This window comes from Mercenaria mercenaria, chromosome 8, assembly GCF_021730395.1.
Source record: "Mercenaria mercenaria strain notata chromosome 8, MADL_Memer_1, whole genome shotgun sequence".
NCBI lineage: Eukaryota > Metazoa > Mollusca > Bivalvia > Venerida > Veneridae > Mercenaria > Mercenaria mercenaria.
The window spans coordinates 74,540,750-74,564,880 of record NC_069368.1 but is presented as its reverse complement, the minus strand read 5'-3'; the positions used below and the strand labels follow the sequence as shown (position 1 = coordinate 74,564,880).

Sequence of the window (24,131 nt, the reverse complement as noted above, 5' to 3'; positions counted from 1 at the left end):
AAATTTTACGTTTTCTCAAGATTCTCCTTTGTTCATTACTACATGTATCCAATCTTTTCTCCAACAGCATCGCCGATGCATTTCTATAATCTATTTCCCAACCATAGTATTATCATCCTTAGAATGGTCCATATTAGAGCATTAGTTAACATTTTACGTCTGTGTCTGTTTTATATGCCATGATACCCGCAGGTTCGGACAAATTATAAGTGAAAACTACGGTGGCACAGAGGTGACATCCGCAACACTTTATTTATATTATGGTCACAAGTTAGTAAATTGTGGCCACAACTTATTAATTTGTGGCCACAACTTAGTAAATCGTGGCCTCAACTTAGTAAATAGTGGCCACAATTTAGTAAATTGTGGCCACAACTTAATAAATCGTGGCCACAATTTAGTAACTTGTGGTCACAAGTTAGTAAATTGTGGCCACAACTTATTAGTTTGTGGCCACAACTTAGTAAACCGTGGCCTCAACTTAGTAAATAGTGGCCACAATTTAGTAAATTGTGGCCACAACTTAATAAATCGTGGCCACAATTTAGTAACCTGTGGCCACAATTTAATAAATTGTGGCCACAACTTAGTAAATCGTGGCCTCAACTTAGTAAATTGTGGCCACAATTTGATAAGTTGTGGCCACAATTTAATAACCCGTGACCACGACTTATATCAGCCAATCGAAACTATAAATAGATGGATAGACGGACGGACAGATGAATAGATTGGATGGTACCTACGTACCTACCTACTTATTTATTTATCAGCACTTCCGGCCGTCTATCTGTCTTCCATTCCTGTCTTACCCTTTGCAGTGACGTAGACAATTTTATGCGTCCATTTCGTATGGTTGCTGAATTCTGCCATTTTTCGTTATCTCCCGGCGACCCTTTCGAGCGAAAACACGAGATTTATCTAATTAAAATGCGGGGACACAGGCTGAATCTCTCTATTGAGTGGTGAAGCGGAGCGAAAACACGATCATTGCCGGGGTCACAAGTGAGAATTAGTAGCTGGTATGTCAGGGGTGGGGAGCGAAAACACAATAATTAGCGCTGTTTAAACGTAGTATTTCCGAACCGCGCCTCAACATCCAGTTACCAAATTTCACCCCGCAATCTTGTTAATCATTATGTTTCCACTTCTTGTCCCCACTAAATAGCGAGTTATCACCCCGAACACCCACCATTTTAACTTGTAAATGACACGTGTTTCGCTGGGCACGGTCACCAGGCGAAAACTCGTTATGAAACGTTTAAGCAGTGCTAATTATCGTATTTTTGCACCGCGCCCCAGACATACCAGTTACTAAATCGCCCTTGCGGGGTTTCGGCCTGTGTTCTCGACATTTTAACTTGCTAATTCTCGTGTTTTCGCTCGACGGGGCCACTGGCTGAAAATATAATTTAACTGACCTAAAACGCAAATTGACAGAATTTAGCATCCCTACAAATTGGACGTGCATAGAATTAATTAAGTGTCTGCAACGGGTTAGACAGGAACGGAAGATAGATAGACGCACAGAAAGACAAATAAATAGGTAGAAAGGTAGGTATCATCCCATTCATCCGTCCGTCAATCCATCCGTCCATCGGTTCGTCCGTCCGTCGATCCATCCATATATCTATCTTTTATTCCTGTTTAACATTTGCTGGTACGTAGACACTTTTGTGCGCTCCGATTTTGCACTCCTATACAGCAGCGAAAAGAAAAGCATTCGTTTCGATTGGCTATTTCTGTCATTCCACGTTTTAGCCCTATTAAAGTTCAAATGTCGAGAAAGCAGGCCGAAACCCAGCCAGGGAGATTAAGTAACTGAGGTTTCTGGGGCGCGGGGCAAAAACATGATAATTAGCGCTGCTTAAACGTTTAATAGCGAGTTTTCGCCTGGTGAGCCCGCCAAGCGAAAACACGTGAAATTTACAACTTATAATGGCAGGATTAGGGGCGATAACTCGCTATTTAGCGGGGGTGAGGAGCGAAAACATGGTAATTAGCAAGATCGCGGAGTGAGATTTAGTAACTGGAATGTCGGGGCGCGGTTCGAGAACACTACGTTTTCTAGCAGCGCTAATTATTATGTTTTTCGCTACCCGCCCCCGACAAACCAGTTACTAATTCTCGCCCCGAGATCCTAGTAATTATCGTGTTTTCGCTCCGCGTCCCTGCAAAAATAGAGAGTTTTCAACCTGCTTCTTCTCATTTTAACTTGTTAAATTTCCTGTTTTCGCTCGATGCAAAATGGCAGAAGTCAGCAACCATACGAAATGGAAGCACAAAATGTCTACGTGGGAGAGGTGAGACAGGAATGGAAGATAGATAGACGGACAGAAGTACTGACAAATAAATAAGTAGGTAGGTACGTAGGTACCATCCAATCTATGGCTGTGACTAAATACAGAGTTGGTGCGCCTGTGATATATTACAGGATTAACTAAATTTGAAAGAAAATATCTTAAATGTATATATTTTGTAACAATGGTGATACTAACCCTTACCTCTAGTCAGTTTGTTATGCATTTTATATACTAAATGCATGCGGACGTGCAAAAAAAGAGTAATTTTGCTGTGCGCTCCAATGGGTAATAATTCCGCGCATGCGCTGAACGGCTGCACCAACTCTGCAACGAGAAACATTCCCGATCTATTCATCTGTCCGTCCGTCTATCCATCTATTTATAGTTGCGATTGGCTGATATAAGTCGTGGTCACTAAATTGTGGCCACAATTTACTAAGTTGAAGCCACGATTTACGAAGTTGTGGCCACAATTTAAATACAGTGTTGCGGATGTCACCTCTGTGCCACCGTAGGTTTCGATTCGGTGCGCATGTTAAAAGTCCATTACTTGTAATGATTGTATTTCGCGTTAAAATAACACGAGAAGAAGCAATGGATTTCAGCATTTTTACTACACTTTGTTCAACAAAGAATAAAATTTTTCTCTTATAATAATTTTAAAGATTGTTATACTTTTGTAAATTTTCTTTCTCTACAAGATGATACAGCTCTAAGTAACCAGTCCTGTCCGCAACACATACAAACATGTTACAACTGTGAAGTGATAGGCAGTTGCAGAGTGAGCGGTATGACAGTACCAAGGCTGACAGAGGAGGAATGTATGCTGCGCCTTACCATTGACCTCGCCTGGAGTGTCGAGTACGACTCACTGACAGGTTTTTGTCGCTCAAGCAACTGCGACGACCATATCGTGTATAAGGAGGGGAGCATCGTTCACAGGAAGACCTGTGAGACAGGTACAAATATATAGTATGGAAAATGCCCGGTTCATACATACGTGACTCATTTTTTCTAGTTGTAGATTTAGGATATGATATCCTCTGAAATCGTAAGACAAACAAAGTTTCTAAAATTGAGTCGACGATGATGAAGCATACAAAACCAAGATACCAATAAGATAACAAGAGTAGGAACCTCTGTGGCCGTCTGGTTAAGGTCGTTGCCTTCGAATCACTTAAAGGCTACAGACTGCTTTTGAAGCATTTCAAGCTTCGCTTGGATTATTATTTCCTATACAACAGCAACCATCCAGTTGAAATCTGTTGAACTATCTAAGGAGCATGAAATGGCCGGGTGGGCACCCGAGATCTTCTTTGATCAGTTCTTATGAAATCCAAAACAAACAGCCAGTTTAGGGAGTTTTAATGGAATAATAAATGCGCTCTATGGTCATTATAGTTGCGACGGTAAATGAATTCTAATTACATCGATCGGCATTTGCTTTTAATATAGATGTATCGTCTCCTCTTTTCTCCGTTTTTTATACAATTGTCTTATTTTCCAACCCATTGAATTCTTATTTTTCTGTTGCATATTACGTTTATTTACATATCCATGCAAAGAATGTGGAGATTACACTTTAACGATGCCAGCTGGCTACAAAGTTTCACCGTCCATCATTTACGACTATTATCATCACGGAATAAGCTTAAAAAGCTGTCTGTCCGTCTGTCTCACAACAAATGAAAGCTGCACGATCATGTACGAAGAAGAAAGCCTTGACTGTTGGGTATACACAAGTTGCTTAGATAGGTGTGATACTGAAGGTGGACAGGGTTCAAATCTACATGTATACAAACGTCAGTGCGAACCTGAAGGTAATTTAACAAGTAACAAGGCAGACATTTTTCGCAATTCAAGTGTGAAGTACATTTCTAAAAATATTGTGTAAGAAGGCGTAGTAGATAGGCAACACGTGAAGTGCATTTTTGAAATAATGTACAACATGTACTTGAAGACTTAATATGGTAGGCAACGTTCACAGTTCAAGTGTGAAGTGTATTTCGAAATATTCAATATGAGGGCAACGTGCGAAGTGCATTTTTAAAATATTGTATTAGGTGGCTTAACGTTCACAATTCAATAGCGGAGTACATCTTTTAAATTTGTACTTGAAAAACTTCATGAGTTAAGCAAGATTAACAGTTCCAGTACTCATAAAATCATTGTACTTAAAAGGTCTTCCGAGGTAGGCAGCGTTTACGTATCATACTTAAAGGCTTTATGTATTAGTCAAATTTCGCATTATAATTATTTGTCTGAGGTAAAATGATTTTTTTTTTTTATTTGATATCATTTTCAAGAGCCTTTTGATATAGGAAATGTTTACAATGCAAATAGAAATTAACCTTTTATTTGAAAGCCGTTTAGGATGGTATAATGCGAGTATTATGAAGAAAACTACAGTAGAGTATTATTGTATTTGATGGCCTCATGAGAAAAGCTTTTATAGAGTATTATTGTATTTGATGGCCTTATGAGAACAGCTTTTATAGAGTATTATTGTATTTGATGGCCTCATGAGAAAAGCTTTTATAGAGTATTGTTGTATTTGAAAGCCTTATGAAGAAAGTTACAATGAAAAAGTATAGTACATGTATTTGAAGGCGTTATGAAAAAGGCTTCAGTGGAGTATTATTGATTTGAAGATCGTATGACTAATAATGTAGTATTACCGGGTATTATTTGAAGGCTTTATAAAGAAGGAAACAGTGAAGTATTATTGTATTTGAAGGCATTATGAAGAAGGCTATAGTGGAGTAGTATTGTATTTGAAGGCCTTAGGTAGAAGAAGGCTCTAGTGAAATGTTTGAGTTTGAGCAAATTATTGTTAATTGAAGATTGTTAGTTTAAAACATTTAGTGATTAGCCTGATCCCTGAAATTGTCGAGCTCATAATTGAAATCATTTAAGAATCATTGGTACACGAATCATTTAAGCAAGATAGCCAGAGGAAAATTCTATATATGAAATATTTGGTCTCACCAGCTTTACGTTTTAAAGGACATTCTATATGGTTTGTCAGCTAGTCTAAGACATAGTCACCTTAGCAATTGGACCAAATTCATTGTTCAAGATACTAAAGGCGTAGGCACTTCCCTGGGTCATATAACTCGTATCCTGACATATTTGAAGACCTTATTTAAAACGCTATTATGGAGTATTATTGTATTTGAAGGCCTTATTTAGAAGGCTATAGTGAAGTTTTATTGTATTTGAAGGCTTTATGAAGAAGGCTATAGATAAGTTTTATTGTATTTAGAAGGCTTTATGAAGAAGGCTATAGTGGAGTATTTTTTTTGTTTGAAGGCTTTATGGAGAAGGCTATAATGAAGTAGTGTTGCCTTTGGAGGCCGGCCTTAGTGGAGTATTATTGTTTTTGAAGGCCGTATGAAGAAGGCAATAGAGAAAAATTATTGTATTTGAAGGCCTTATGTAGAAGGCTATTGAGGGAAGTATTATCGTATTTGAAGGCCTTATGTAGAAGGACATAGTGGAGTATTATTGCATTTAAAGGCTTTATGAAGAAGGCTATTGTGGAGTTTTATTGTATTTGAAAGCGTTTTGTAGAAGGCTATAGTCCAGTATTATTGAATTTGAAGGCCTTGTGAGGAAGGCTAAAATGGAGTATTATTGTATTTGAAGGCCTTATGTAGAAGGATATAGTGGAGTATTATTGCATTTAAAGGCTTTATGAAGAAGGCTATTGTGGAGTATTATTGTAAGTGGAGTATAGTGGAGTATTATTGTATTTGAAGGCTTTATGAAGAAGGCTATAGTGGAGTATTATTGTGTTTTAAGGCCTTATGAAGAAGGCTTTAGTGGAGTATTATTGTATTTGAAGGCCTTATGTAAAAGACTTTAGTGAAGTAATATTGTACTTGAAAGCCTTATAAAGAAGGCTATAGTGGAGTATTATTGTATTTAAAGGCTATAGTGAAGCATTATTGTATTTGAAAGTCTTATGAAGAAGGCTACAGTGGATTATTATTGTATTTAAAAGTCTTATGAAGAAGGCTACAATAGAGTATTATTGTATTTAAATGTGTTATCAGGAAGGCATCACAATGAACATTTTTTGTAGAGGAAGGCACAATAAAGGTTCAAGTGTGCGATAACAGTATATTTTAAGGCCGAACGGGGTAGAAAACTGTTGCAATAGAATCTGAGGCAATATTTTACCTTTATCGATCCTAGGTAGATCTTTTGTAATGGGCGATAAAGTAGTCTGTGTTTTTCATGGATGCAATTAAATGTGAGCTGGATATAAACGAAATTTTATATTGTTTGATAAAAGTACATTTACAGTAGAATTTTGTTATATACACTGAGAAGTATACACCAATCACTGTTTGTAGGTTCATCTAATCTAGCTTTTAACAAGTCTACGTCTATGTCGACCCTGTGGACGGCTTGGGGAGAACCACATATATATAGATCACCCCTTGGAGTAGACGGTGACACAACACAAGATAAATTTGCAGCTACATGTTTTGTTACTGACTATGAAGTAAGACCCTGGTGGAGAGTAGACTTGGGGGCTGTGTACAGAATACATCGTGTAGTTATATACAACAGACTCGACAGTAACAGTAGGTCGTTCTTTACATTCAGTTCCAGGCCGTAACGCCGTATAGTTATATACAACATACTCGGCAGTAGCAGTAGGTCGTTCTATACATTCAGTTCCAGGCCGTAACGCCATACAGTTATATACAACAGACGCGACAATGACAGTAGCTTAGTGTGATATACGACAGTCTGAACAGTAATAGTAAGTCACTCTGTACTGTCACACTTTGTTGTTATATGCAAACTCACGACCACTGGCACCAGACGAAAAAGAAAATGCCTTTGAAAATAGTATACTTTACCCTATGTATACTATTAGGACCGCGATCATGAATGGGAAATATACTAAACCATTTCAATCGCGCATTCCTCAGATAAAACGCGGAACTCGGTGGATGGGTACTATGGGTATTAAACAATATGCGTGAAATTAGCCAGAGTTCAGCCAGAGTTTAGCCAGAGTAGCCAGAGAAGTCAGAACTCTGGTTACTCTGTCTAGCCAGAGTAGCCAGAGTTCAGCCAGAGAAGTCATAACAACTCTGGTTACTCTAGCTGGCCAGAGTAGCCAGAGTTCAGCCATAGTTCAGCCAGAGAAGTCATAACTCTGGTTACTCTGGCTGGCCAGAGTAGCCCGAGTTCAGCCAGAGAAGACATAGCTCTCGTTACTCTGGCTGGCCAGAGTAGTCAGAGTTTAGCAAGAGCAGCCAGAGCTCATCCAGTATCTAGAACTCGGGTTACTCTGGCTGGCCAGAGTAGCCAGAATTTAACCAGGGTAGGCAGAGTTCTAGTTTTTAACATGTTCTGGCTACTATGGTCAGCCAAAGTAGCCACAGTAGTCCAAGTCACCAAGATATCACTTGCTCTGGGTACTCTGGCTGTTTCTAACAGAGTAGCCAGAGTTCAGCCAGAGTAGCTAGAGTTTCTAGGATTTTAACATGTTCCGGTCAGCCAGAGTAGCCAGAGTAACCATGTTCGCAAAATATTTTCAGTCTTAGCTAAGTTTAATAATGAAACTTAATATGTCATTTCTATCTTAATAGCATATTTATTTTCATGTACATGTGTATTTTACTTTCAATTTGGTGCCGTTTTTTAACAGAAGGAATATGAGACAATACACTGGGGATAAAATATGCCATGAATAAGATCCAGAATGGGTCAATGCAAAACAAAAGACCATGACAGCCAGGTCGTACTGCACTAAATCACAGTACAGTGTGGTATGGCATACAGCCGTATAAGTACTGAAGATCCAGGATGGATCGGTGTCGCTTCGTCGTATCTATCCTTCGTGGGAGGCAGGCTACTTTGTAAAATTACAACTTATATATACGATGTCCGACTTTCTACGGATTTACCCTATAAAAATAAAACATACCTAAGCATTATTTACAATGTATATAAACAAACAGCCTTTGCATAGACCCGTTTATTTTATTTTATTTTATATATGACCAGAGTAGCTAGAACATATTAAAATCCTAGACGCGGATGCGCAGCCTGTTCTGGACCCATGCTGGTCGCAAAACCACTATGTTTGTTTTCTCATGGCACGGCTCAATTATTAAATTTCATAATCAAATTCAGCTAAGACTGAAAAAAAATTGTGAACATGGGACCTGGTTACTCTGGCTACTCTGGCTGACCAGAGTTGCAAAAACATGTTCAAATCCTACAAACTCAGGCTGCTCTGGCCAGTCAAAGTAACCAGAGCAAATAATATCCTGGTGACTCGGGCTACTCCGGATACTCTGGCTAACCAGAGTAGTCAGAGCATGTTAAAATCCTAGAAACTCTTGCTACTATGGCTGAACTTTGGCTGAAATCTGGCTGCTCTGGTTGAACTGTGGCTACTCTGGCCAGCCAGCCAGAGTAACAAGAGTTCTGGCTACTCTGGCTACTCTAAATAGCCACTTGAAAATATTATTAACTTGAAATTCAGTTTAAGCATGCTATTGAGATAGAAATAACATATTAAGTTTCATCATCATATTCAACTAAGACGGAAAATGTTTGTGAACTAGGTCACTCTGGCTAATTTTAAAATCCTAGAAACTCTGGCTACTCTGGCCAGCCAGACTAACCAAAGCAAATAAAATCCAGGAGACTCGGGCTATTCTGGATTCTATGGCTGACCAGATTAGCCAGAACATTTTAACATCCTAGAAACTCTGGCTTTTCTAGCTGAACTCTGCCAGCCAGAGTAACCAGAGTTATGACTTCTCTTGCTGAACTCTGGCTGAACTCTGGGTACTCCGGCCAGTCAGAGTAACCAGAGTTATGATTTCTCTGGCTGAACTCTGGCTACTCTGGCCAGCCAGAGTAACCAGAGTTATGACTTCTCTGACTGAACTCTGGCTACTCTGGATGAACTCTGGCTACTCTGGCTAAACTCTGGCTGAACTCTGGCTAAACTCTGGCTACTCTGGCTAAACTCTGGCTGAACTCTGGCTACTCTGGCTACTCTGACTGCTCTGGCTAATATAACGCACATTATTAAATGAGTAGTAATTTCTCTCCCATCATGCACCAGTCACTTTGTCTCAATATTTCATATCGCAGAGACGCTCTGTATATTCTATGCTTTTGTCAACGTTACTGAAAACAACTTCATCACTACAGTAGTATTTTCTTTCTATCAGTTAGCTGTTCTCTACACACTGTTGTAAGCCGTTTATATTCATGTCTCTCGCTACTGGGGCAGACAAATTGTTTACACCCTATCCGTTCGTCCGTTCGTCTGACCGTCATGGAGAACAATTTCACCTAAAACATTCAGACTTAATAGGGTGATAGGGCTTATGGAACTGATGATCCCTATTGTTTTGGGGGTCAGTACGTCAAAAGAAAAGTTCACAGGGCCAGAATTTGGAAAGCCGTTCTTATCAATAACTTCAGAACTAATCTTCCTATTAGGTTGACTCTTCATAGGATGATTGAACGTGCAAAGTTTATGACTCCTGTAGATTTTGGAGTCACTCATTTGAAGATCAAAGTCACAGGGCAATAACATGGAAAATCGTTTCCGTTTTAAAACTTGGAAACAACTTGACCCAGAAAGCTGAAACTTCATAGGATGATTGGACATGCATAGTAAATCTACCATATGGATCTTGAGGTTACACTTTAAAAGGTAACGGTCACAGGGGCCAGAACGTGGAAAACTTATTTTGATTCATTAATTGAAAATCATTTGACCCAGAAAGCTGAAACTTCATAGGTTGATTAGACATGCAAAATAAATTTATCCTATTGATTTTGGGGTCAATCTGTTAAAGGCCAATGCCGTAGGGGCCAGAACAGGCAAAACAAATTCTGATTCATTATTTGACAACCACTTGACCCAAAAGCTTGAATCTTCACGGACTGTTTGGACATGTCATGTAGGTGATCTCTCTTTGATTTTTGTGTCACTTGGTCAAAGGTCAAGGTCAGTGGGGCCAGAACAGGGAAGATCGTTTCTGATCAATAAATTGAGAACCCTTTAATTGAAACTTCGTAGGATTATTGGGCAGTTTCCGACCCATTATTTACTGGAGAATCACTTGACCCAGAAAATTGAAACTTCATACTGATTTTAGGATTTTATAGGTCAAAGGCCAAGCTCATATGGCCCTGAGGCATGAAAACTCTTTCCAATCTATAGTTTGAGAACCACTTGACCCAAAACCTTCACACATACCGGGATGATTGGACCTGTGGCGTAGTATGTCTCCCCCCACCCCACCTTCCCTACCCCTTTTCTTAAATGCCACAGGAACCTGAACTTTCAAAATCATTCTCATATAGATGACCTAGAAGATGATTGTTTTTGCATTTGAAGCGCTAAGTCAACCATCAGGATCTCTTTGACTTTGACTCCTGTCTGTTACTGACTTCTTGCCAATGACTATGCTTTCGGGGTAGACATGGGTCTTTCTATATTTTTTTCATATTTTTTGTTTGTTTGTAAACTAAACCGTGAGTCTACAAGAAAAAGACTTATTTATGTTCTTTTCATTAAACTAGGTAACTTCACCTAGTTTCTCTTCACAATACCCGGCCGACATATATTATTTAGGGACATAGATTTTCGTTTAGTTAGTATGACCTTTAGCAACTTAAGCCGAGCTGTTTCTATCTATATGAATAAGACTTTTTATGCCCCCCTTCGAAGAAGGAGGAGTATATTGTTTTGCAGATGTCGGTTGGTAGGTCGGTCGTAATGTAGACCAATCCGTTTCCGGATGATAACTCAAGAACACTTGGGCCTAGGATCATGAAAGTTGATAGGGAGGTTGGTCATCACCAACAGATGACCCCTATTGATTTTGAGGTCTGTATGTCAAAGGTCAAGGTCACAGTGACCCTGAACAGTAAAACGGTGTCCGGATGATAACTCAAGAACGCTTAGGCCTAGGGTCACGAAAGTTGATAGAGAGGTTGGTCATGACCAGCAGATGACCCCTATTGATTTTGAGATCTGTATGTCAAAGGTCAAGGTCACAGTGACCAGGAACAGTAAAATGGTTTCCGGGCAATAACTCTAGAACGCTTAGGCCTAGTGTCAGGAAAATTTATAGTTATGTTAACCATGACCAGCAGATGACCCCTATTGATTTTGAGGGTATTAGGTCAAAGGTCAAGGTCACATTGGCCAGAAACAGTTAAAACGGTTTCTGTTTTTCTTGTCCAAAACCATAGGGCCTAGGGCTTTAATATTTGGTATGAAGCACAATCTAGTTGTCCTCTAGCAAGATTGTTCAGATTATTTCCCTGGGGTCAAATATGGCCCCAACCCAGGGGTCACATGATTTATATAGACTTATATAGGAAAAAACTTTGAAAAACCTCTTGTCGAAAACCACAGGGCCTAGGGCTTTGATATTTTGTATATGAAATCATCTAGTGGTCCTCTACTAAGATTGTTCAAATTATTCCCCTAGGGTCAAATATGGCTCCGCTCTGGGGGTCACATGGTTTACATAGACTTATATAGGGAGAAACTTTGAAAATCTTCATGTCGAAACCACAAAGACTATGGCTTTGATATTTTGTAATGTAACATCATCTAGTGGTTCTCTACTAAGTTTGTTCAAATTATCCCTCTAGGGTCAAATATGGCCCCGCCCCAGGAGTCACATGGTTCATACAGACTTATATCCTTTCCGCAGCCTTAACGTACTAAAACGTATTAGCGTCTGATGGCCCTTTCACGCTTCCGTAGAAACAACATTTATTACATGAAACTTATTTTGAAAATATTTCTGAAATGTCTAGATCTGCAGCTCTCAAATACGGTTATATCTTACATCTGAGGCATATACTGACACTCTCAGACAACATCAAAAATGACATTTTGAGCTATTTGATGATGTTCCAAAATTATCAATGTACCCTTGGTCCGTTACGGATCCCTGTGGGATTTGTGTTTATCCAGAGCTCAAATATTTTTCATAGATTAAAAGCTGACATGCTGTACTAAAGCCCAGGTAATTTCAATTCGTAATAAAGTGCTGAAAATTGGCTCCCCAATAGCAAAAAAAAAAAAAAAAAAAAAAAAAAAAAAAAAAGAAGTCCACGCGCATACATTTAGACGGTGTGACCCCTGACTATCTACGAATCAAAATGCGGCTTTCGTTTTCAAGTTTAGCATTTCTACTTTCATTTTATTTACTTCCGGAAATAGCTGAAGGTCGAGTGACGTCATTTTCTGTGTTGTCAAAAACATACATATGCCTGGCGAGATTGCATAAATATGTGCTGGCCGCCCTAAGGATATAGGGAAAAACTTAGAAACTTCATGTCCATAACTTACATCATTGAAATTTGGACCACATGTATAGTTTTGAGTGGCAAGATGTACCTTGACATGAGTTGACCTTGATCTTGACCTAGTGACCTACTTTCACATTTCTGTAGATACAGCCTTCAAATTTGGACCACATGCCGTCATGTCAGCGCAATAACTCAATAAGTGCTTATATAATATATTTGCACTTATTGAGTTATTGCACTGACATGACGATGCATAGGTTTGTGTACCGAAAAAAACTTTGACCTTGTTATTGACCTAGTGACCTACTTTCACATTTTTGAAGGTACATGCTTCAAATTTCAACCACATGCATAGTTTTTTGTTCCAAAATAAAATTTGACCTTGATTTTGACCTAGTGACATACTTTCACATTTCTCAAGCTACAGTCTCCAAATTTGAACCACATGCATAGTTTTGTGTACTGAAATGAACTTCGATCTTGAGATTGACCTAGTGACCTACTTTCACATTTCTGAAGGAAGAAGCTTCAAACTTGGACCACTTGCATAGTTTTGTGTTCCGAAATAAAATTTGACCTTGATTTTGACCTAGTTACCTACTTTCACATTTCTCAAGCTACAGCCTTCAAATTTGAACCACATGCATAGTTTTGTGTACCGAAATGAACTTTGATCTTGAGATTGACCTAGTGACCTACTTTCACATTTCTGAAGGTAGAAGCTTCAAACTTGGACCACTTGCATAGTTTTGTGTTCCGAAATAAAATTTGACCTTGATTTTGACCTAGTTACCTACTTTCACATTTCTCAAGCTACAGCCTTCAAATTTGAACCACATGCATAGTTTTGTGTACCGAAATGAACTTTGATCTTGAGATTGACCTAGTGACCTACTTTCATTTCTGAAGCTACAGGCTCCAAATTTGGACTGCATGCAAATTTATTTTTGTGTTCTGAATGGAAATTTGACATTGATTTTTACCTATTACCTACTTTTACTTTTCTCAAGCTACAGCCTCCAAATTTGAAGCACATGCATAGTTCTGTCTACCAAAATGAACTTTGACCTTGAATTTGATCTAGTGACCTACTTTCACTTTCTCAAGTTACAGCTTTCAAATTTGGACCACATACACTTTGTTTTGTACCGAAATGAAATTTGACCTTGATTTTGACCTTGAGCTAGTCTTGAAATTTGGAACATTCAAAAATGGCTCAGTGGATGGCGCCAAGATCTCTCTGTAATCTCTTGTTAGGTTAATAGGTTAAAGGTCAAGGTCAGATTAAACCAGAATGGTAGAACTTTTGTTTACAGTGAGCATATAATTTCTGTTTCTTGTGCAATTACTGAATGCATCAAGGGGGGCATTTCGTGTTCAACGAGCTCTTGTTTAATTAATATAGAAAGGTAGAAATACATATGTTTTAGTAAAAATGTAAGTAAAAGGCTCCACGTGTGATTTTTAACAGCCGTATAAAGGTAAATAAACGCTCAGTGGGAAAATTACGTCACGTATATTAAATCAATTACTTCTGACATTTTGATTAATCTTCATAAAATTTATAAACAGAAATATGTATTCCAGCACACATTATCATTTAATTCTAATGAAATATATGGTTAAATGTATAAATTATATAGAAATGTAAAAATGAAATAAATGCTTTTTTTTTTTAAAGAAAATATGTACTGCTTCTTCTGTGATAAAGTGTGTTCTTCGTGCAAAAAATGCTACAAACGTACGTTTATGGTCCTAACATTTTCAAGTAGAACCTTAAAAAGATATTTGCCTTAATTTGATTGCATTTTTTCCCGAAATTCAATGTGATAGCGCCGTGAGCCGCCAGCATGAGACTCTGCAATTGTATTCGCGTTCCAGAGACATAGCAACTACAGATCGAATAATTCTAAAATCATACAGAGACCTTCAATATCGTTAAATTGTTGTTGACTACCTCTAAACAGATCGTTTGAAACTAATTGTTATATAACAGTTAAATGCTCAAATATGAATAAATGTGTTTAAATAAAACAGTTTTGATACAACTTGTCTTTTACGCCTCTGAATGGGACTACAATAGTGGACTACAGTAGCTTCTACGATCTGCCTTACGATGATAACGATAATAATGCCCTAGCTTATTCGTACCGCGAAGTTTGTTCGAACTTATTCTAAATTTTACGGTTTCTGCGAACTTATTTAGCTAATTATTATTGCTTAGCAACATATATTCTTGAATGATGAACAATATTTTAATTATGAAAAACATTTTCTGTTTTACAATCCAGCATGAATATTAAAAAATATCAATGATGAATTCCTAACAATCCAAAAAGCTTGATAAACATACGGTGAAAAAAATTCTTTTTTTCTTTCCAGGAAATAGAGCACATGACCTAGTTCTATCTGTTGGTGTGATGGAAGCTGACTTAGTTGCCCAGTATTATCTACCATTACTTTTCAGCACCTACCCATTTACATTCATCAGCAGTACAGTCGCAAAATTTGTCCAACTTGAGATCAATGCAACTTTTGCTGAGCACTTCCATTTATGCGAAGTTGAAGTGTACGGAGTTCCAGGTAAATGCACGTAGTATTATTTTTACCCAAAATTTCCATAAACACAGTGATAGACTTAAAACCATTTTGCAAGTAATAATCTTAACTAACACATTTTTGTCAAATGTTATTTGGTTGTATTCTCTGCACGGAATTCACATGTGAAAATATATTTGTCGAAGGCGGTAGCTTCCAGTTGTGCACAGTAGACATACTGCGTACGCTTTGTGCTTAAGCTATGAATGGTGGTTCATTGAACTTTGTAACATACTAATGAGGATAACATGTCCAGAAAAGTTTATTACATACAACGTATTGTGTAATTTTAACAGAATTGCGGTCTCAGAAGTGTTCTACCCCTGGCCTTTGCAACTTCAGCCTGTGCATCCGTGCAGGCAGATCATAGTGTGCAGTATTTGCTATTCAGGCAGTACCTTTTCAGTGGACACCCTTTCGAATAATAAATGGTATTGCCTTAAATTAAATGAAAGACCAGTCCATTTTAGAATTTTAGCAGGCTAAAGGGTTAACCAGCAAGTGATCATTTTGCAGTCTTCTTCTAAAATACTTAAACGTTTAATAATGGAAACATATGAAGAATAATACATTCACTGAAAAAAAGCATTTGCGTGTAAAACTGACAGATTAAAAGTTTTATTAAGTGTAATGTATTATGCACAAAGTGACCAAGAGGCGTATTTGCAAATACCACAAAATGAAAAGAGGCGTCTTATGGGGATAATTCAAAAACATTTTATCTTACTTACCAGCGGCTTGAGGGGCTGTAAACACATGTTTAAATTACATACATTTTTGTATTTAGTTTAATAAGTCGCTATAGTACTGGAAGTTTCTTTCACCTTCAGATGTGTGTTTCTTTTTCATGTCTGAACAGAATGTGGAAGTCTACCAAATCCAAAAAATGGTTCAGTGTTTTCCACGGACACTACCTTCGGCCACTATGCTGAATATACGTGTAACACAGGGTTTATTTTACTTGGAAACAGCAACAGGAAATGTCAGTTAGACGGTACATGGACAGGAACTGGCCCAACATGTGAGGTCGTCGACTGTGGTCCTTTAACAAGCCCTGAAAACGGTACTGTAATTGTGTCGGGTTTAACATACTTGGATAAAGCAACATACAGTTGTTTTACAGGATTTAGTTTGAATGGGTCTGTGGCAAGGATCTGCATGTCAGATGGAAACTGGAATAGTTCTGTCCCGTCATGTAATGTTGTCGACTGTGGCTCTTTGTCCAATCCTGAAAACGGAACTGTGTCAATGTCTGATTCAATATATATGAGTACAGCAACGTACATTTGTTTTACTGGATTTAAGTTAGCTGGGTCTGTCACGAGGACCTGCATGTCTGATGGAAACTGGAATAGTTCTGCCCCGTCATGCAATTTTATCGACTGCGGCTCTTTGTCAAACCCTGCGAACGGAACTGTGTCAATGTCTGATTCAATATATATGAGTACAGCAACGTACAGTTGTTTTACAGGATTTAGTTTGAATGGGTCTGTCACGAGGATCTGCATGTCTGATGGAAACTGGAATAGTTCTGCCCCGTCATGCAATTTCATCGACTGCGGCTTTTTGTCAAATCCTGAAAACGGAACTGTGTCAATGTCTGATTCAACATATATGAGTACAGCAACATACAGTTGTTTTACGGGATTTAGTTTGAATGGGTCTGTCAAGAGTACCTGCATGTCTGATGGAAATTGGAATAGTTCTACCCCGTCATGCAATGTTGTTAACTGCGGCTCTTTGTCTAACCTTGAAAACGGAACTGTGTCAATGCCTGGTTCAATATATATGAGTACAGCAACGTACAGTTGTTTTACAGGATTTAGTTTGAATGGGTCTGTCACGAGGACGTGCATGTCTGATGGAAATTGGAATAGTTCTGCCCCGTCATGCAATTTTGTTGACTGCGGTTTTTTGTCAAATCCTGAAAACGGAACTGTGTCAATGTCAGATTCAATATATATGAGTACAGCAACGTATAGTTGTTTTACTGGATTTATTTTAACTGGGTCTGTCACGAGGACCTGCATGTCAGATGGAAACTGGAATAGTTCTGTCCCGTCATGCAATTTTATCGACTGCGGCTCTTTGTCAAATCCTGAAAACGGAACTGTGTCAATGTCTGATTCAACATATATGAGTACAGCAACGTACAGTTGTTTTACAGGATTTAATTTGAATGGGTCTGTCACGAGGATCTGCATGTCTGATGGAAATTGGAATAGTTCTGCCCCGTCATGCAATTTCATCGACTGCGGCCCTTTGTCAAATCCTGAAAACGGGACTGTGTCAATGTCTGATTCAACATATATGAGTACAGCAACGTACAGTTGTTTTACAGGATTTAGTTTGAATGGGTCTGTCACGAGGACCTGCATGTCAGATGGAAACTGGAATAGTTCTGTCCCATTATGCAATTTTATCGACTGCGGCTCTTTGACAAACCCTGAAAACGGAACTGTGTCAATTTCGTATTCAACATATATGAGTACAGCAACGTACAGTTGTTTTACAGGATTTAGTTTGAATGGATCTGTCACGAGGATCTGCATGTCTGATGGAAACTGGAATAGTTCTGCCCCGTCATGCAATTTCATCGACTGCGGCTTTTTGTCAAATCCTGAAAACGGAACTGTGTCGATGTCTGATTCAACATATATGAGTACAGCAACATACAGTTGTTTTACAGGATTTAGTTTGAATGGGTCTGTCAAGAGTACCTGCATGTCTGATGGAAATTGGAATAGTTCTGCCCCGTCATGCAATGTTGTTAACTGCGGCTCTTTGTCTAACCCTGTAAACGGAACTATGTCAATGCCTGGTTCAATATATATGAGTACAGCAACTACAGTTGCTATACAGATTTCGTTGAATGGTTGTCACGAGGACGTGCATGTCTGATGGAAATTGAATAGTTCTGCCGTCATGCATCCTGTCGCTGCGTTTTTGTAATCCTGCAACGGAACTGTGTCAATGTTGATTCAATTATTAGTACAGCAGTATAATTGTTTTACTGATTTATTTAACTGATCTGTCACGAGGACCTGCATGTCAGATGGAAACTGGAACAGTTCTGCCCCGTCATGCAATTTTATCGACTGCGGCTTTTTGTCAAATCCTGAAAACGGAACTGTGTCAATGTCAGATTCAATATATATGAGTACAGCAACATACAGTTGTTTTACAGGATTTAGTTTGAATGGATCTGTCACGAGGACGTGCATGTCGATGGAAATTGGAATAGTTCTGCCCCGTCATGCAATTTTAGTTGACTGTGGCTTTTGTCAAATCCTGAAAACGGAACTGTGTCAATGTCTGATTCAACATATATGAGTACAGCAACATACAGTTGTTTTACAGGATTTAGTTTAAAATGGGTCTGTCACGAGGATCTGCATGTCTGATGGAAATTGGAATAGTTCTGCCCCGTCATGCAATTTCATCGACTGCGGCCCTTTGTCAAATCCTGAAAACGGAACTGTGTCAATGTCTGATTCAACATATATGAGTACAGCAACGTACAGTTGTTTTACAGGATTTCGTTTGAATGGGTCTGTCACGAGGACCTGCATGTCAGATGGAAATTGGAATAGTTCTGCCCCATTATGCAATTTTATCGACTGCGGCTCTTTGTCAAACCCTGAAAACGGAACTGTGTCAATGTCTGATTCAACATATATGAGTACAGCAACGTACGGTTGTTTTACAGGATTTAGTTTGAATGGGTCTGTCACGAGGATCTGCATGTCTGATGGAAACTGGAATAGTTCTGCCCGTCATGCAATTTCATCGACTGTGGCTTTTTGTCAAATCCTGAAAACGGAACTGTGTCAATGTCTGATTCAACATATATGAGTACAGCAACATACAGTTGTTTTACGGGATTTAGTTTGAATGGGTCTGTCAAGAGTACCTGCATGTCTGATGGAAATTGGAATAGTTCTACCCCGTCATGCATTGTTGTTAACTGCGGCTCTTTGTCTAACCCTGAAAACGGAACTGTGTCAATGCCTGGTTCAATATATATGAGTACAGCAACATACAGTTGTTTTACAGGATTTAGTTTGAATGGGTCTGTCACGAGGACGTGCATGTCTGATGGAAATTGGAATAGTTCTGCCCCGTCATGCCATTTCATCGACTGCGGCTTTTTGTCAAATCCTGAAAACGGAACTGTGTCAATGTCAGATTCAATATATATGAGTACAGCAACATACAGTTGTTTTACAGGATTTAGTTTGAATGGGTCTGTCACGAGGACGTGCATGTCTGATGGAAATTGGAATAGTTCTGCCCCGTCATGCAATTTTGTTGACTGCGGTTTTTTGTCAAATCCTGAAAACGGAACTGTGTCAATGTCTGATTCAACATATATGAGTACAGCAACGTACGGTTGTTTCACAGGATTTAGTCTGACCGGATCTGCTACGAGAATCTGCATGTCTGATGGAAACTGGAATAGTTCTGTCCCTTCATGCAATCCTGTCGACTGTGGCTCTTTGTCAAATCCTGAAAACGGAACTGTGTCAATGTCTAGTTCAACATATATGAGTACAGCTACGTACAGTTGTTTAACAGGATTTAGTTTGAATGGGTCTGTCACGAGGACCTGCATGTCAGATGGAAACTGGAATAGTTCTGCCCCATTATGCAATTTTATCGACTGCGGCTCTTTGGCAAACCCTGAAAACGGAACTGTGTCAATGTCTGATTCAACATATATGAGTACAGCAACGTACGGTTGTTTTACAGGATTTAGTTTGAATGGGTCTGTCACGAGGATCTGCATGTCTGATGGAAACTGGAATAGTTCTGCCCCGTCATGCAATTTCATCGACTGTGGCTTTTTGTCAAATCCTGAAAACGGAACTGTGTCAATGTCTGATTCAACATATATGAGTACAGCAACATACAGTTGTTTTACAGGATTTAGTTTGAATGGGTCTGTCACGAGGATCTGCATGTCTGATGGAAATTGGAATAGTTCTGCCCCGTCATGCAATTTCATCGACTGCGGCCCTTTGTCAAATCCTGAAAACGGGAATGTGTCAATGTCTGATTCAACATATATGAGTACAGCAACGTACAGTTGTTTTACAGGATTTAGTTTGAATGGGTCTGTCACGAGGACCTGCATGTCAGATGGAAACTGGAATAGTTCTGCCCCATTATGCAATTTTATCGACTGCGGCTCTTTGACAAACCCTGAAAACGGAACTGTGTCAATGTCTGATTCAACATATATGAGTACAGCAACGTACGGTTGTTTTACAGGATTTAGTTTGAATGGGTCTGTCACGAGGATCTGCATGTCTGATGGAAACTGGAATAGTTCTGCCCCGTCATGTAATTTCATCGACTGTGGCTTTTTGTCAAATCCTGAAAACGGAACTGCGTCAATGTCTGATTCAACATATATGAGTACAGCAACATACAGTTGTTTTACGGGATTTAGTTTGAATGGGTCTGTCAAGAGTACCTGCATGTCTGATGGAAACTGGAATAGTTCTACCCCGTCATGCATTGTTGTTAACTGCGGCTCTTTGTCTAACCCTGAAAACGGAACTGTGTCAATGCCTGGTTCAATATATATGAGTACAGCAACATACAGTTGTTTTACAGGATTTAGTTTGAATGGGTTTGTCACGAGGACGTGCATGTCTGATGGAAATTGGAATAGTTCTGCCCCGTCATGCAATTTCATCGACTGTGGCTTTTTGTCAAATCCTGAAAACGGAACTGTGTCAATGTCAGATTCAATATATATGAGTACAGCAACATACAGTTGTTTTACAGGATTTAGTTTGAATGGGTCTGTCACGAGGACGTGCATGTCTGATGGAAATTGGAATAGTTCTGCCCCGTCATGCAATTTTGTTGACTGCGGTTCTTTGTCAAATCCTGAAAACGGAACTGTGTCAATGTCTGATTCAACATATATGAGCACAGCAACGTACGGTTGTTTCACAGGATTTAGTCTGACCGGATCTGCTACGAGAATCTGCATGTCTGATGGAAACTGGAATAGTTCTGTCCCTTCATGCAATCCTGTCGACTGTGGCTCTTTGTCAAATCCTGAAAACGGAACTGTGTCAATGTCTAGTTCAACATATATGAGTACAGCTACGTACAGTTGTTTAACAGGATTTAGTTTGAACGGGTCTGTCACGAGGATCTGCATGTCGGACGGAAATTGGAACAGTTCAGACCCGTCCTGTTTGACTTTAACATCAATGAGCTCAAATATGTCCGCATCTTTGTCAACTCCGAACGCTTTAATCTCGGGCACATTCACTACAACATTGTCGTCTGCAAAAACAATGCCAAACCCGCCGAGGATATATATTATGTCATGTATTTGTTACCCTAACAAGACTTTTACAGGTTTGACTCAGAAGGAAATTATCTCAAAACTCATCTCAGAAACTGAAATAGATCACAAAGCCACAGCATTATCAAAATCCAAACTAATTTGCAGAGAAGATTCCAGGAAATCATCAAAGGTAATGGGTACAGTCGGGGCGAGTGTTTTAGGTGCGGTCTTTGGACTAATTTTTTGTTCAGACCTGGCTACGTTGATAATCAAATTAAAATCAGTTTGTACTTTAAATAAGGTGGCAGCAAACGTTTAGCACTCAGATGGTTAATGTTTCTGATTTGGTTAGTAAGCCAGCCTTCAAGAGCCTAACACGCTATATATCTGATCTTTTGAAGATGGACCATTTCTAATTTTTGACCTGCTACACTTAGCCTTTATCCCAAGGTCTTGAAATCACAGATATACAGAAAAAAATGTATTTAATATTTTGGAACTAGGTCAAGAAGATCTTTTACTTGAACTAAATAAATTTGAAAATGTGCCTTTCTAAACGTTCAAAAATGAAATGATCAATATTTGCAGAACAAAAGATACTTTAATTTCGAGATATACTTACGAGCAGGGAAGTTGTGAGTAATTAGAAATTTACTTTCGATATAAAAAAATATGTATTTAATATACCGCATAGCGGGTTATTTCTGCGGGGTGTGGGGAATATTTCTGCGTTTCTGCGGTCTCTCGGTAGAATCGCAAAAGTATTTTCAGCAGAATATTCATCCAGCAAAAATTTAAAACGCAAAAAAGCTGCATTTTTTCACCAACGTTGTGTTTCCCTAGGTAATCCGAAGTTCAGAATGGCATTGTCTAATTACTGAAAATTACCGTCGCCATCTAACAGTTACCGATAATGATATAATAAAGTGTAATTGTCAAAGTCCTAACTGTCAATCTCTCAGAAAACGTTTTTCTTCTGTTAATGAAATAAACTGAGTGAATTTCACTTGTGATGGTCTTATAAATTCCTTGTGAAGATCTTCCGAACTATACTTTAGTAACCTTTATATAAGTGTAACCGTTATGCCGATATACCGTAGTTTGCAGTTGTTGTTTGTGCAATTGTTGTTGGACTTATATTTTTTTCAATTCACATGTTATTATATCCTATAATGTATTCATTAAATGCAGTTATTTTGCAGCAGTTACCTGTACTTTTATTTATTGTTTTCATACGCTATATCATTCTCGCACCCGATCATGTGAGGAATTACCTCCTCCTTGGCATCGAAAACGCAGAATTTTCTCTTCCTATTATGTAAAAACGCAGAAATTAAACACGCAGAAATTTGTCTCACAGACTTAAAAACGCATAATATTTTGACCACAGAAATAACCCGCTATACGGTATGTTGTGCTGTTTTATTTATCAGTGTATTCCTCAGTGTCAGCACTGTTCAAAGCTGTAATATTGAAGTCTAACGTACTCTGAAAACATTGGGCATACTGGGGAAAGTCCCTCTCTAAAGCACAAGATCTCTAGGATGATTAGATGTCAACTTAAGGAAGTCAAAGCAATTTATTTAACACGTGTTAGGGGTTATTTTAACCGTGTTCTGTGCAATATGGAAATATCTTTGAACGAGTAATTAACAGTAACATCATATTGAAATATCCAAATTATTATTGCTTTCCTGTACATAATGATTCCAAATTTACTTCCATATGCTCTTTACACACTTCAATGATCTTTTTTATTCTATGCAATTTCTTTCAATATACAAAAAAAATATTGTAAGAAAGAAATATGTTATCTATAATATAAAAAAAACATATATTTCATGTTTACTTTTATCAGCCGCCGTTCCATAGCTTGTGCCATGACGATTTATATTCAACACATGTTCACTGCGCTAAATATGTCGTCAAAAATAAAACTGTGAAGTGATATTTGTTAATGCTATGTAAAACCATCCGATAAAACTACTGTCTCAAATATCACCACACATCATGATCTTAGGTTGCATTTAGTCATTTTTCAGCTGTAAATTATAATACAACATGCATGTTTAAGTGTTGTTATATTTTCTGATGATTTGTAATGTAACAGGTTTGAAAGGTTCGGAATATTGTATAAATTCTATAAATCCTGTAAATCATTGTTAAATATGTTACGGAGAAAGATGATAAACTGTAATACTTGAATCTAAATAGAAAATATTGTAAGTTTGCTGAATTATCAAACCTGTCACAAAACATGTAGCCCAAGGGTTAAACAGGTATACTTAGTTGTTTATACCATTTACTTCCGGGATCAAAGTTAGAAAGGCACGATGAATTGCGTAATTTTACATAGCGGCTAGACTGCTTAATTAAATATATATGTTGAAACATTACTATGTAGTTAGTTTGAGTTAGAGTTAGAGAGAGAGAGAGAGATGGGGTAGAAATGCTAGATTGATAAGGTCACCTGTACTTGATAATATACTGTTTCTATGTTAAATAAAACTGGTTAAAAGGTTATGTTTGTTGTATTAAACGACCACGCTACGTTACACCTTTGGGATCATACAGTCCATTATGTGAAA

The 24,131-nt window shown here is 38.3% G+C and overlaps 2 protein-coding genes across 2 annotated transcripts; both read left to right on the top strand.

Moving 5' to 3' along the window:
- The first annotated feature begins 3,090 nt into the window (after positions 1 to 3,090).
- Positions 3,091 to 18,131, top strand: LOC128558906 (CUB and sushi domain-containing protein 1-like). Its single transcript, XM_053549194.1, has 5 exons — positions 3,091 to 3,259; positions 5,992 to 6,024; positions 6,662 to 6,895; positions 15,015 to 15,215; positions 16,090 to 18,131. The coding sequence occupies exons 1-5, from the start codon at positions 3,091 to 3,093 to the stop codon at positions 18,129 to 18,131; spliced, it is 2,679 nt and encodes an 892-aa protein (XP_053405169.1).
- A 1,843-nt stretch (positions 18,132 to 19,974) lies between these two features.
- On the top strand, positions 19,975 to 24,006 carry LOC128559102 (sushi, von Willebrand factor type A, EGF and pentraxin domain-containing protein 1-like). Its single transcript, XM_053550202.1, has one exon. It carries the CDS (start codon positions 20,018 to 20,020, stop codon positions 21,860 to 21,862), a length of 1,845 nt encoding a protein of 614 aa, XP_053406177.1. The 5' UTR covers positions 19,975 to 20,017; the 3' UTR covers positions 21,863 to 24,006.
- Positions 24,007 to 24,131: the final 125 nt, after the last annotated feature.

Excerpts from the sequence above, each read along its gene's own strand:
- LOC128558906 (XM_053549194.1), top strand. The coding sequence starts at position 3,091 with ATGACAGTACCAAGGCTGACAGAGGAGGAATGTATGCTGCGCCTTACC. Across the intron at positions 3,260-5,991 it reads CAGGAAGACCTGTGAGACAG|GCTTTATGAAGAAGGCTATT; the intron begins GTACAAATATAT and ends TTGCATTTAAAG. Across the intron at positions 6,896-15,014 it reads CAACAGACTCGACAGTAACA|GAAATAGAGCACATGACCTA; the intron begins GTAGGTCGTTCT and ends TTTTCTTTCCAG.
- LOC128559102 (XM_053550202.1), top strand. The coding sequence starts at position 20,018 with ATGTCTGATGGAAACTGGAATAGTTCTGCCCCGTCATGCAATTTCATC.